The sequence below is a fragment of the Corvus kubaryi genome, unplaced genomic scaffold (assembly GCF_017639235.1).
Source record: "Corvus kubaryi isolate FWS band 111438036 unplaced genomic scaffold, C.kubaryi_AGA036_p1.0 37395, whole genome shotgun sequence".
Classification (NCBI taxonomy): domain Eukaryota; kingdom Metazoa; phylum Chordata; class Aves; order Passeriformes; family Corvidae; genus Corvus; species Corvus kubaryi.
In genome coordinates, this window is record NW_024581134.1 from 5,175,412 (window position 1) to 5,187,943 (window position 12,532).

A 12,532-nucleotide genomic window follows, 5' to 3' on the forward strand; every position below is an offset into this window, starting at 1 on the left:
ACTAGGGCTGCTGCTCCACTAGTGATGTAGCTCACGGAGAAGCTGGTGTGGATCATCTGTAGGTCAGTGAAAATGTCCTGGGAATTCACAGGCTGAAGATGAAGGAGCTGAGGTTTTACCATGACTGTTTTGCAAGGAAGAGGTTAAGAAACAACACTGTGAACAAACAGTTGTGATAAGGAAAACCCAAAGCCACCACAGCTGTAGGTGTTCAGGTTTTTGCACACTCCAGAGAACCCTGTTTGCTGTCAGCCTCTCCTCCTGCTGCAGAGTGCCTCTGCAACCACACACTCCTGCTCCCACCGTGTGCTGAAATCTCTCTGCTGATCACAGGGAACAAAACATACACTGGCATCATTGCTGGAAGCTTTCCCTGCACGTCTGTGACATCCCAAGCAGGCAGCAAGGGCAGACATGTGGCACAAGTGGCACTGAGGGCCTGTACTGGCCCAGCCAAGCCTCCCCCATGAGCGTCCCTGGCCTGGCCTGACTGGAGGAGGGCTGTGTTTCCCTGGCACTGTTGGGCACCAGATGGGAATATGGGATTGGCTCAGGGCTGCCAAATGTCACCAGGTTTGCTGAGCCCAGCTGGAGGCAGAGGAAAGGTGACAGAACTGTGTGACCAGGCAGCTTCTGCAGAGGAAAATGCCACACAGCCACAAACATCCAAGCACTGCCTGCAGGGATGATCCTCATCCACGGTAATTGCCTAAAAGTGAGGGGGTTTAAAATTGCTGTTGTTGCTTTCTTTTTCTCCACCGATTTTTCATGGTGCTGCAGGTAAACCTCATGCGAGGTGTGCTGGTTTTATTGCAGGAATGATGGGTCCATCCAAAACACAGCAGATGCTCCAGATGTTTGTCCTCTTGGTTTAGAACAGGACAGTAAATCCACAGGGATGCACCACACCCCAAGGAGACTGAGCTGCCCACGACTCCTGCCAAGAGCTGAGCTGGTGCTTCCCAGACCTGTAATTTGATGTCATCCTTCTGCAGGAGTTTGGGGCGTAGGTAATTGATCTTTATTGTACAAAGCCCTTTTAGAGGTGGGATTTAATGTTCATATTGCTGGGGAAATACTGGGTTAGTTGTTGAAGAGTGCCAAAAAAAAGGGCTAGCAAGAAATCTACAATATAAAGACAATTTTATTGCCAATAAGCTCTTAAAACTCATTTTTTTTCCTGGTTCAGTAGGACCTTATTCTTCCTGATGAAAATCCGGTCATAGCATCTCTCATTAAAAATAAAATTATTTTGAAATAAATAAATATATAAAATAAATATCATATACATTTTATAAATAGTTTTGTCCTTATGCACAGTATCCATGCTTACATCTGAATAATGTTCCTCGCCCCATTCCCACCCCAACAGCAGGAAGAACCCCGCACATCAGGACTGGTCCATGGAGCATCATCCATGTAGCAAACTCCTGGGCTGCTTAAGCAGGGCACCACTCAAAGGCTTTTCCTTAGCAGGGAGCTAACCCAGCTCAGCAGCAGCATCTGCAGCAGTTCTGTGGTCTTTGTTATCTTTTCTTCTCTTCATTTTTTTGTTGTTTTGGGACTTTCTTTTCCCCAATGATCAGGTTTGCTCACCTACTTGTTCCTTTAAGCAACTATAACATTGAATATTCAGCCTCTCTTGTAGCAACCAGGTAACGAAAGTGAATGAAAATGGAAGATTAAATGTAGGGTTCCCTCCCTTCCCCTACCCCCGCCCTGCCCCATAAATAACCCAGGTTTGATATACACTGGAAACAAGGAGGAACAGCAGTGTCTGAATTCAATGTAAGTGCTTCCCTAGGTCATCTACGCTTACAGGAATGATGGAATGACTATTAATAGAGTGCTCTGGGAAAAAGCTTGGGAGCCCAAGTATGTACACTGACACTGCAGGAACCATCACCTGTAGTGGAAGAGGTCTCTGTACATGGCAGGGATTTTGGCAGGGTCCACAGGCCGGGGTAAGAAGTGGGTGAATTTCTGGTGTCTCTTAGTCCTGTACCCCTCGCGGGGGGGAGCCGTCCTTGTTGAGGGCCACGTAGTACTGGCGCTCCGAGTCGGGGTGCTTGTACAGGGTCGAGGCGTACGTGTTGTACCAGTTCTCCTCAAACTGCTCGCGGAAAACGCACTCCCGGGTGAGCTTCTTCTGCCGTGGGCAGCGCAGCAGGGAAACAAAGAGACACTCGTGTCAAAAAGGTAAAATAGGAAACATTGTCACCCTTCCTTACTTTATTTTTCTAGCATTTTCGCAGCTGCCTTCTCCTGGCTCCCCTGAGGACGGGGACTGTGCTGCTGGGGATGCTTCCCCTGGATGAGAGCTGGAAATGGGCACAAGTCAAGACCCAAGGAGCTCTGGAGTTGGAGGAGGAAGGAGACAAAAGCAGGAGAAGGTGGGTGTGGATTTTGCAAAGATGCCCCATGAATAAATTAGGCACATGGCAAAGCTCCAAACATGTCCAGGTGTGAGTCTGAACTCACTGGGTGGCCGTGCTGCCAGGCAGGGACATGTCCCCCCTGCAGCAGTGCCCTCCAAGGTATCACGCAGCCCAAATCGCCTCTTTTGGATGGGAAAAGCAGCAGGCAGCACATCTGAGGGGTCTAAACAGGAAAACAGGAGCAAGAACTGCTTTGGAAGTTCAGGGCACACAGCTGAATGCGCTGAGATGGGAATGAAAGCATTCCTCAGGGTTCCACCTGCTGGAGTGCCAGTGAGCTGTGATGGGAAGCTGTAACAAGACCCAGAGGGATGTGGGATGTCAGACCCCAGGGAAGACTTAGGGTGGTGACAGGTGATGTGATGAGGGTGTGTGGCTGGTGCATCCCATGCTGGCATGGGGGGACAGATGGCACTGGTGTCACCATGGCCACAGCCAGCCTGTCCATCCAGCCCTTACAGCTGGGGGCTGTTGGCAGTGGCTGTTTGCTGATGGACTTCTAGTTCATGTCCAGTGCTCCTTCCCTCTCTCTCCCATCTCCATGTGCCAGCTACAGGGATGTACCCAGCTGCAGTGGGCAGCAGGGCTGTCCCCCTGCCCCATGAGGACACAGATGGCTTTGCCAGCACTGCTGTGCTGTTGCAGAGGGTCCAGCCATCCCATCCCATCAGGGTACTGCCAGGGTGACTGGGAGCCCTTTCAGCTGAAGGGCAGTCTGCAAATGTAGAGGGCTCTAATATTACACCCAGTGTCCCTCCACTGTAAACTATCCGGGCAGGGAATGTGTCCCCTCCTCGGCACACGGAGTGCTCAGTAAATGTTACTGCCCACAGTAGATGTGTTTTGTAACACAATCCAGGAGCTCACCTGTGCTCAGAACCTGTTTTCAATGTTTTGCTGCTAATTAAATAAAGCCTGAGGTGAGTTGTGAGCCCTCGAAAAGTCCTAGGCCGCAGCCCTGGCCATCTGAGACCCAGGGAACCACGGACTTCTCTTCCCAGATCTGTCAATAAATACAGGCTGGGTTTTTTCCCTCCTCTCAGATGCCATCTACTTGGAATATGTTGGAACCTGATGACTGGCTGAACTCTGGCTGTTGCTTTGCCCCCATTCCCCTGTGCTGCAGTAGGCAGTTTGGAGTACAGTGTTTGTGGAAAATGTTTGGAGAGTCTGGGGTGACTCTGCAAGGAGTGATTTATTCCTTTCCAAGCCCCAGGATGTCCCCACTGAACTTGACACCAATCCAGGCAGCAGGCAAGGTGCTGCCCATGACTTCTGCTGCCTGAAGTATTAGTGGCATTTCTGAAATCGTTGGGAAGCTTTACAGAAATGTTGGCACGAGGTCAACAGGGACAGGCGGAAAAGCTCTGTGTCCCGAGGGGACTCCACGTGTCGCTGTGGGGATGGCTGGCTCTGGCTGCATCAACACAGGCATCAGGCAAAGTTGGCACAGAGGGAAATAATAAACTTGCTGAAAATTTAAAAATACTGCTGTACTGTGATCTCCCAAAATACCATTGTAATGTTAATGCTGTTGTCAGGCACTGTTTTATGGACCTTTAATTAAGAATACTGTAGTGGCTTTTGAGTTAGAAAAGCCATCATTGTACAACCCACGTGTCCCAGATTTTAAAACTCCAGGGTAATTTGGGGACCTGGCTCGTGACGCCAGCACAGTTTGGAGCAGCCTTTTGACTGTGTCCCTGCAGCGTCCTGCCTGGTGCACAAGATCCCAGAATGCTTTGGTTGGAAACAACCTTAAAGATCACCTCATTCCAACCCCCTGCCATGGGCAGGGACAGCTCCCACGACTAACTTCAGGTCAATCCTGGTTCCAGATTCAGTGTTGTAAAATGCTACCCTATTTTTGTTTCTGTGTTGTAACATGAACACGGGCTCTAGAATTTAATTAACCCATCATGAAACTTGATTCACAATCAGAGCTGCAGGGTTTGAAGGCAAAGGGGGCAATACACAGGCTCACATTCTCCAGCAGGCACGAGTGAAAACTACAATTGCAGGAGCTGCTGAGCAGCCTTAGGGTTTGACAGGAGACATGCTGCTCCAGCCCTGCTTTCTGAAGTGTGCTTCAGGAGATTTTGTGTTTTATGGAATCCTGGTGATTTTTCTTTTTTCTTTTTTGTACATTTGCAATTTAACCACTGTCTCTGCATTTAACTGCTGTGCAGGGTAGAAGCTGTTACAGAAATGAGGTGGGAAAAGAACAGTTACTGGTGCGTGCAGTATTTGATGATCAGAGAATCACAGAGAGGTTTGGGTTGGAAGGGACCCCAAAGGTCATCCAGTTCTACCCCCTGCCATGGACAGGGACACCTTCCACTAGCCCAGGTTGCTCCAAGCCCCATCCAACCTGGCCTTGGACACTTCCAGGGATGGGGCAGCCACAGCTTCTCTGGGCAACTACCTCAGATAAACATCAGCGACTGCATCTTAAATGGTGGAAGGGTCTGTGGCAGTCTCAGGTGGAAATGGGACAAGGAAAAATGAGCCAAATTCATGGTTTACTGTTTGCTAATCAAAGGTTTTCTCACAGCTTCTGTGTATGCAGAGTACATGAGTTTTAACTTGTACTCTGAGACTTACCTGATGGCGAGAGGAAGTAGTGCCTTCTGCTTTGGTTTAAAACTGCTTTATTTCATTTCATTTTATTTTATGATCCACCCTTAATTGAGCTAAATAATTAGGAATTGAGTTAAATTAACCTGTAGGAAGCACCTCTGCCCAGCTGTTAAGACCTGGCATTTTGACTGCAAGTCATAACACTTAATGAGTTTACACTTGGGGTTTTTTGTCGAAACAGAGGAAAATTTTAGCATGAAAAGGGCACTTCTAGGAAATCATGAACAGCAGCCCTGAACTCCTAAAAGGAGTCACAGAGAATTTCACAATAACACTCAGGCCACAATTTCAGCTTTTGTTGGTTAAAGAGCCATAATACAAAGGTAAGACCTGCAGATAGGTGCAGACCTGACCACACGGAGAATACAACTGCTGTGTTACTCAGGCTGTGAAAACACATCAGCAGTTCCTGGCTTTATGCTAAATGTCCCCCTGCCTTTACCTGGCCACTGCCACACCATGTCTGAAAGGCAAAACCTCAGTGTGATGTCTGGGGGCTGGGCACCACTGTGGGCTCTCACAGCAGGAGTGAATCCTCCCTCAAACCCAATTCCTATATATCATTTATGCTATAACAGCAGTGGCATCAAGGGTAGGATGGAGATCAGTGTCACCCCAAGAAGGTGGGGGACCTGTGACAGAGCAGCTTGTGACATGGCTGAGGCCACAGGCTGCAGTGCTGGAATCAGCCCAGCCTGAACTTACCGACCCATAGAGCTCGCCTCTCTCATTCATGCCGAGGTAGAGTCCGGAGTCCACCCCACGGATGCTCACCAGCCCCACTGCCAGGCTAATAAACTCCAAAATCCCTAAAAAAGAAAAGAACTGCAAATCATCCAGAGGAAAAAAACACCAGCAGGCTCCAGCAACAAAAACAAACCAGCCATTCCCAGTAACAATACAGTTCTTAACTCTATAGTCCCATCTGTGTGCAATCTTCTGGTTTCCAGTCTGGGCTTCTCCCCAGCATTGTGAATTTGAGTTGCCCAAGAGGGATTACCTTTGCTAATGAGAAAAGCTTTGCAAGGTTTTGTTGGTTTGGGTTTGGATTTTTTTTTGTAATTATCACCAAGAAGACAGATGTAGAAACTTGTGCCTGGCCACTAGAAATGTCAGAAGGCTGTTACCATGCTGGGTTTTATTCTCCACCAAAAGGAGTGCCATTTTGTCTTCTGCAATAAGATTATTGTCCCACAGGTTTTAAAGTCATGGGTTCAGTAAAAAGAAGTGAAAAGCACTAGAAGAGATGTCTGTGAGGACCATCCTCATCCCGGCACTCCAGTGGGATACTTGCCAACCTGAAATGTATATACAAGCCATAGGGATAAAATCCAGCTTCAAAGCACACAGATAGAAATGCATTTCCTCTGCAGCATTTGGAGCCATGGCACTGCCAGTCCTTTCTCTGTCATCCCCTGCCACCAGTACTGCCAGAACCCTCTCCTGCCCCCTATGCCCTGCTGCCTGTCCCAGCCTCCTGCCTGCCTCTTCCCAGTCCAGCAGCATCTGTCCCAGCCAGCCCCAGCCCTGCAAGAGCAACTGTTTTACCCACAGGCTGCAGCCTGCTATGATGGTGTCAGACACTTTGAAAATGAGGGGCAGCCTTATTTCCTCTGGAAAGAAAGAGCAGGGTCTGGCTGCTGCACCCCCATGGCCAGCAGCTGTTTCAATGGGGGAAAGACTTGTAACAGAACCTTTGGTGAAGCACTTAAAAACAAACAGCCCCTACCCAACACCTGAAGTGGTAAGGACCTTCAAACTTCCCAGGAAGACTTCCTGAAGGCAGTGGTGGAACTGTGTTATTATGGATTCCACACACTACCTATCTAGAGGTCATGGGCAGTTTTGCCAGGGTCCAGTGCAGGATTACTTAGCTGGGAGGCAGAAGGAAGAGGGTTTTCCTCATCTCATCTGATGACTGCATGTCTCCATTGACTGGAGAAGAAAGTTGCTCTAACCTTTAGCATGGCTCCAGCTCTCCTAATATAGCTCCCAAAACATCCAGCCCTGGGCAGTTGATGCTCTGATCAGGTTACCTCCCAGAGCTCCTCTTTAAAGTATTGCCCTGGTTTAAAACCACCGCGTGACAAGCGGCCACCTGAGCCAGCTGACTTCAGTGGCAGCCACAGCTCCGGGTCAGCCCTCAGCCTGGAGCATGGATGTGACAACTCTCAGACGACACCGCTTCACTGCCTAAAGATGGGACAGACCAGATGGTGATGGGACACCCCTGTCCCCCTTCGTGCAGCGCAGACTCATCATCAGGTGCTGGCAGCTAAGCTGGCTGCAGGAATTCCTACCTTCCATCAGACCTTCTGTCCTCCTTTTCCCCTGCCTACTCTGGGGCTTGTGCATCTAATCCAGCCCTCCCTGAAACCAGCGGGTGCTAGGGGAGATGAAATATGCATTTGGGAGTGGCAAGTCCTGGAGACAAACAGGGAAGCAAACATCACAAAATGCACTTTATGGACCAGAGCAGACATTCTACAGGCTGAAATATGCCCAGCTACACATCCTGGCCTGGGGACACATCCTGCCTGCAGAAACACCAGGAACAGGCAGCACAGGCAGGGAAGGCAGCCCTTCCAAGCCAGACAGGCGCAGACCCTGGCTCTGCTCTCCTCAGTAGTTGTTGTGGTTTCTTAGCTGAAAAGAATCCCAAACAGGGAGGAGAGAGGTGCAGGATGAGGGGTGGTTTCCTCCCTTCACTACCCACCAGTTCTGACACGAGGGAGTTACTGAACTGCTGAGTGCTTTTTCCCATCCGGAGACCAGAAATTACCACAGTCACTCTTTGAAAAGGAGGGAGTGAAGGAAAATGGACAACTGCAGGGAGTGTAAAAAGTAAAACAGGAGTACAGAGATACACCCAGGAATGGGGGAGTCTTCCCCAGGCTAGAGACAAGGGAACATTCAAGTGAAACTTATCAGGTACCTGGGGAATGGTAGATGGACCTTCCTATAGGTATAGACACAGTCCTCAGCATCAGCACTTTTTTTGTCTCCTGTCACTTCTGGGAAGTAGGAAAATGTTGCTGGTTCTGATGAGAAACTGAGGGATGTCTAAGGCAGGGGAACCCAGATCTTTTCTTGAGTATGCCCACAAGCATGCTCTGTATGAGCCATGTGAATCCAGGTCTCCAAAGACCTGGTAAGAACCAAGCCAGGAGCAGCATCAGCATCTTCCCTCTCTGATTGGGAAGGTGAGACATCCCTCACCTGGTGCAGGTTGGGTAGATATGGGTTTTGCAAATGAAGTTTCTTCCAAGGTGTGCCCATGACAATCTCTTCTGACAACATCTCTTGTAGTATTCCCCTTTTTTGATCTCTGAGTGGCACTTGGAGACATGCATGGAAGATGACTATGTTGAAAGAGCATTAAGAATGTAACTTGAGCCCACAAAAGTCAGGAGACAGAGTGAAGGCTGAAAATATGTGGGCGGATATCCATTCTGTCCTTAGCTCACTCCAATTCTAGACAAAATTGCAGCTTCGTACATCTGATCTCCAGCAGCACAGGGAGTGGCCACTGGGGCCAGCTCAAGAATTCTCTTTCCAATTGTAGCGGTGTGTTTTTGTGGTAGAACATGCTTTTGTTTTTTTCTTTTGCTTTCTTCTTTTCTTTCTCCCAGGACTTGCCTCTTTTTTTTTTCTCCTCACTTTGATTATTCATTCTCTTTGTTCCTTGAGCCTTTCCAGATAAGACTTGGGGAGATTTGATTAAGACTCTGACTGGATTAATTTACCACCAAAGAACTGAATAATCTCCTGAGCTTTGCCATGGCTGGACCCACACACTCTCGCCTTACTCTAAACCATCCCTCAAAGAACAATTCAGCTCCCTGCACCTGTCTCTTCTTACATGACTGTATTCAGGAGCTGGGGTACAGAAACATCAGATGTTGTATTAATGGCTACAAATCTAAAGCTTCAGCTAAAAACCTCAACAACTGTTCAGCAACAGGTGCACGATGGTCTGAATGTCAAAATTACAGCAAAACTTTCTCTGGAGGTCTCAGCAGCTTCTCTAGGAGTCTGTGTAACAGATCCATGAGCAGGTTTGTACCTGAGAAGAGCTTCATTTTCTGCCTTTATTCGTCTGCAGTGCAACCTCAAGACCTCTTTCTGTCCTCCACTGCAGTGAGTAGCACCATTGGGTTCACTTGTTTAATGCTGCTGTAAAAGAGACGTGAGGCAGAAAAGGAGCAGTTCCTCCTGGCAGGGATTTTCCTGGAAAATTTCTCTCAGTTTCATTCTGAGAAGGATTGTCATAGGGGTGCTAATGTCAGTCCAGACCCCCTCCAGATTTTCATCATCCTTCATTTCTTTGTAGAGGAAGGTTCTGAGCAGATGCAGTGAGAGAGATATATTTTGGAAAACACTTTATTCTTTTGGGAGTGACTTTGCCAGAGCTGCCAGTTCAGAGAGTGAATTTGGGCACTTCTGTAGTGTGAGAATGAGCTTTCTTCCAACAAACCTAGAGGGCTTTGCCACATTATGCGTTAAACCTCCTCTAGGAAAAATAAGCTGCGCTCCATTGTTCTTGCAAGAATCTGTGTTTTTACAAGTATAAAATATCACATTCCAGAAGACAGGTGTGATTTAGGAAAGCTCCAATCCTTGACAGATGAGAAGCAGTAGTTCCTGTGATTGCTCAGGCAGTGTGGATGGATGATGCCAGTGCCTCCCCTGTGTCCTACAGTCATACTCCCAAATGCTGTGGTACAAAAGAATCTCTCCCTTTAATCCTCACTTCTGGGACCTTGGGACTCTGTTCTGCATCAGCAGGGCTTTGGCTATTTTCCTCTCTGGAAGATGTGGATGTCTTGCACATCTGGTAGCTTTTGGGATGGCTGCACATGGGAGGGTGCAGATACTGCCTGTCTATTCCTGAATCCCTTCCAAATCAAGAGATGGGGATGCCAAGTCTGGTTTTACCCTACATCCCACCTGCAGCTGGACACGTGCCTCGGCTGTGGCATTGCAGCCATCCATGGAGCATCTTAATTATCTGCTCCTGATACCAGGGAGCACCTTCCAGCCACATGGCCTTGATCCTGGATTTCTAAGTATTTCTCCAGATGCCCCAAGATTTAAGGCAGCTTTAAACTGCTTCCCTGAACCCCTTGTCTACCTCTGCATCCCTCACCACAGTTTTGGAGTCCCCAGCATCACTCAGGCTGCCTATTCCTGTTGTAAGTCACTCCTTTCTGACTGTTGCATGCAAAATTTAGGAATGCATTGATACATGACATCCTAATATGAACCATACCAGGGACACTGGAATTTAAATATTCATGGCTACTGAACGCAGATGGTGAATACTGTGTGCCAATACGTTATTGCTTTGAGTCTCTGCTGAAGCAAGGCTTAGTCCAACTTGATCTGAATGCAAGGATTCCAGTCTAATCCTTTGGGGCTTTGTCTTGCAATTACAACAAATAACTATTTATTTTACACTGCCTCTGGGAAAACCCTGAAGCAGAAAACTATAATATCTGAAGTCTGGTCTAGTTTACGGAGCTGGATGTGGACTGCTAAAACACTTAGGGAATGCCAATGTTTCGATTTATTGGAAGCACTCTGTGACTTAGGCTTCAGTGTGCAAAATTCATGAAAAGTTTTAGCATGTTTAACATGTTTTTTCCAAGTTTGAAAATACACTTGTTTTACTCAATCTTTATAAAAAATGGACCTGAGACAAATGTTGCCCTTTGAAACTGGCTGTTTAGTTGTACAAAGGTAAAGAAAAAGAACTGATAGACTAGAAACACTACGTGGCAGCTTGAACTAAAACCAACCAGATGCAATGGGTTTGCTTTCAACTCTTTGAATGTGGAAACCCATTGCGTATTGCAGTGTGAAACGTTAAAAGATGGGTGTTTTCAGGAGGTAATTAAAGAATGCTTGCCCCACGAGCATATTAGTACCTGACTCTGACCCGCAGGTTATGACTTTCTTGTTGATTTAGGCAGGGACATGCCATGCACACACCTGGTGTTTATGGAAAGCGCGGTGCGGAGATAAGCTTCCCCAATTGTTCCAAAAACCTGCCTTACACCTCCAACAATAGCAGCAGAAGCACTTCCTAGAGTATCAGAACTGACTGGTTGCAAACAAGTAAAGGCAAAAAAAGAATTCCTTTCACTGAGGAGTTAAATCACTTGAAAACTATAAAAAGTCTTGCGAGCACGTCTTGCAACCTGTTGACAACATAGCTGAGATCACTGGCATGGGACTTGTTGACAGCTTATACAGACACCTGCACTAGATGCGGGAGTAGCGGGAATTTCTCTTAGCTGTGCTCAAACTGACTGGACTCTTTCGCCTGCGGCTTGGGATGCATTTTTTGAAGATTACATATAGTCTCATTAGAGGTCCCTGCTCTTGTGTGCCACTGATACAGGCACTGCAGTCTTCCAGCTGTATCCTGGGCGGCAAGGTCAAGTCCACGGTGCTCTGCCTATTGTTCCATCTTCTTTCTGAGGTCCCCTAAGTGTTTTTCCCTCTTCAGCTTCCCCCTTTCCTTTCCAACAACCTTCCCAAACCCAGCTCCTGACACCCCTCCAGCCAACTGATCCCTGCCCGCTTTGGGGAGAAGCTCTTCTAATCAAAGTCATGCATGTAAAAGAAAGCAGCTCACAAATATCTGCAGAGGCCAAAAAGAAGGAGGAGTAAAAGAAAAAAAGAGAAACAACTAAAAAAAAGCGAGGAATTTCTTTTTCCAACATAGGAATTTCCAAGAAATTCCAACCAGGAACGTCTCCGTTTTGCCTCCCTCACCACTAACTTCAGAAGCACAGCTAGAGCTGGTCACCGTCCTCTTTTTTTTTTTTTCTTTATTTAATTTTTATTTTTTCTTTTTTTCTCCCTTGCGAAGGCACGTTTTAGTGCACCTGCAGAAACGCTGAGCGCCGGGAGAGTAGGAAATTGGAAATAAAAACTCCCGCATTGCTGGGGAGTGAGCGCATTTATTTAGGAGGCCAATTATATCCGTCCCGGGATGATTTATATTAGCGGGGTAATTAGTTGTACGCGCGGGGCACCTGCTCCCGGCCCGGCCGGGCACCCCCCCGGCCCCTTACCGAAGCGGCTGTGGTCCTGCCGGGTGCCCTGCACCGTGCCGTTGGGGAAGATCTCCAGGTGGAAGCCGGTGCGGCAGTAGAGCTGCCGCCGCCGCAGGATGCCCTTGAGGTGAGCGAAGTCGGTGGGGGAGCCCCGCTGCAGCCGCCCCTCGATCTGCCCCAGGCGCTCGTTGAGGAAGCCGGGGGAGTCGGCGAGGGGCAGCCCGGCGCCCAGCGCGGGGGGAAAGCCGTGCAGGTCGGGGTCCAGCGCGCCCAGGAAGCCGCCCACCTCTGCCATGGGCGCGGAGCGGAGCGGCCCCGGGGGCGCGGGCAGAGCGGCCGCTCAGAGCGCGGGCTGCGGCCGCCCGGCCCCGCGCTGCCGGCCCCGGC

General features: G+C 48.5%; 1 protein-coding gene across 1 annotated transcript; it reads right to left on the minus strand.

Annotated features, from left to right (window-relative positions):
• Positions 1 to 1,126: 1,126 nt before the first annotated feature.
• Positions 1,127 to 12,498, minus strand: FGF16 (fibroblast growth factor 16). Its single transcript, XM_042040201.1, has 3 exons — positions 12,164 to 12,498; positions 5,784 to 5,887; positions 1,127 to 2,149 (listed from the first exon to the last, which is right to left on the minus strand). Exons 1-3 carry the CDS (start codon positions 12,438 to 12,440, stop codon positions 1,994 to 1,996), a joined length of 537 nt encoding a protein of 178 aa, XP_041896135.1. The 5' UTR covers positions 12,441 to 12,498; the 3' UTR covers positions 1,127 to 1,993.
• Between the last annotated feature and the right edge of the window lie 34 nt (positions 12,499 to 12,532).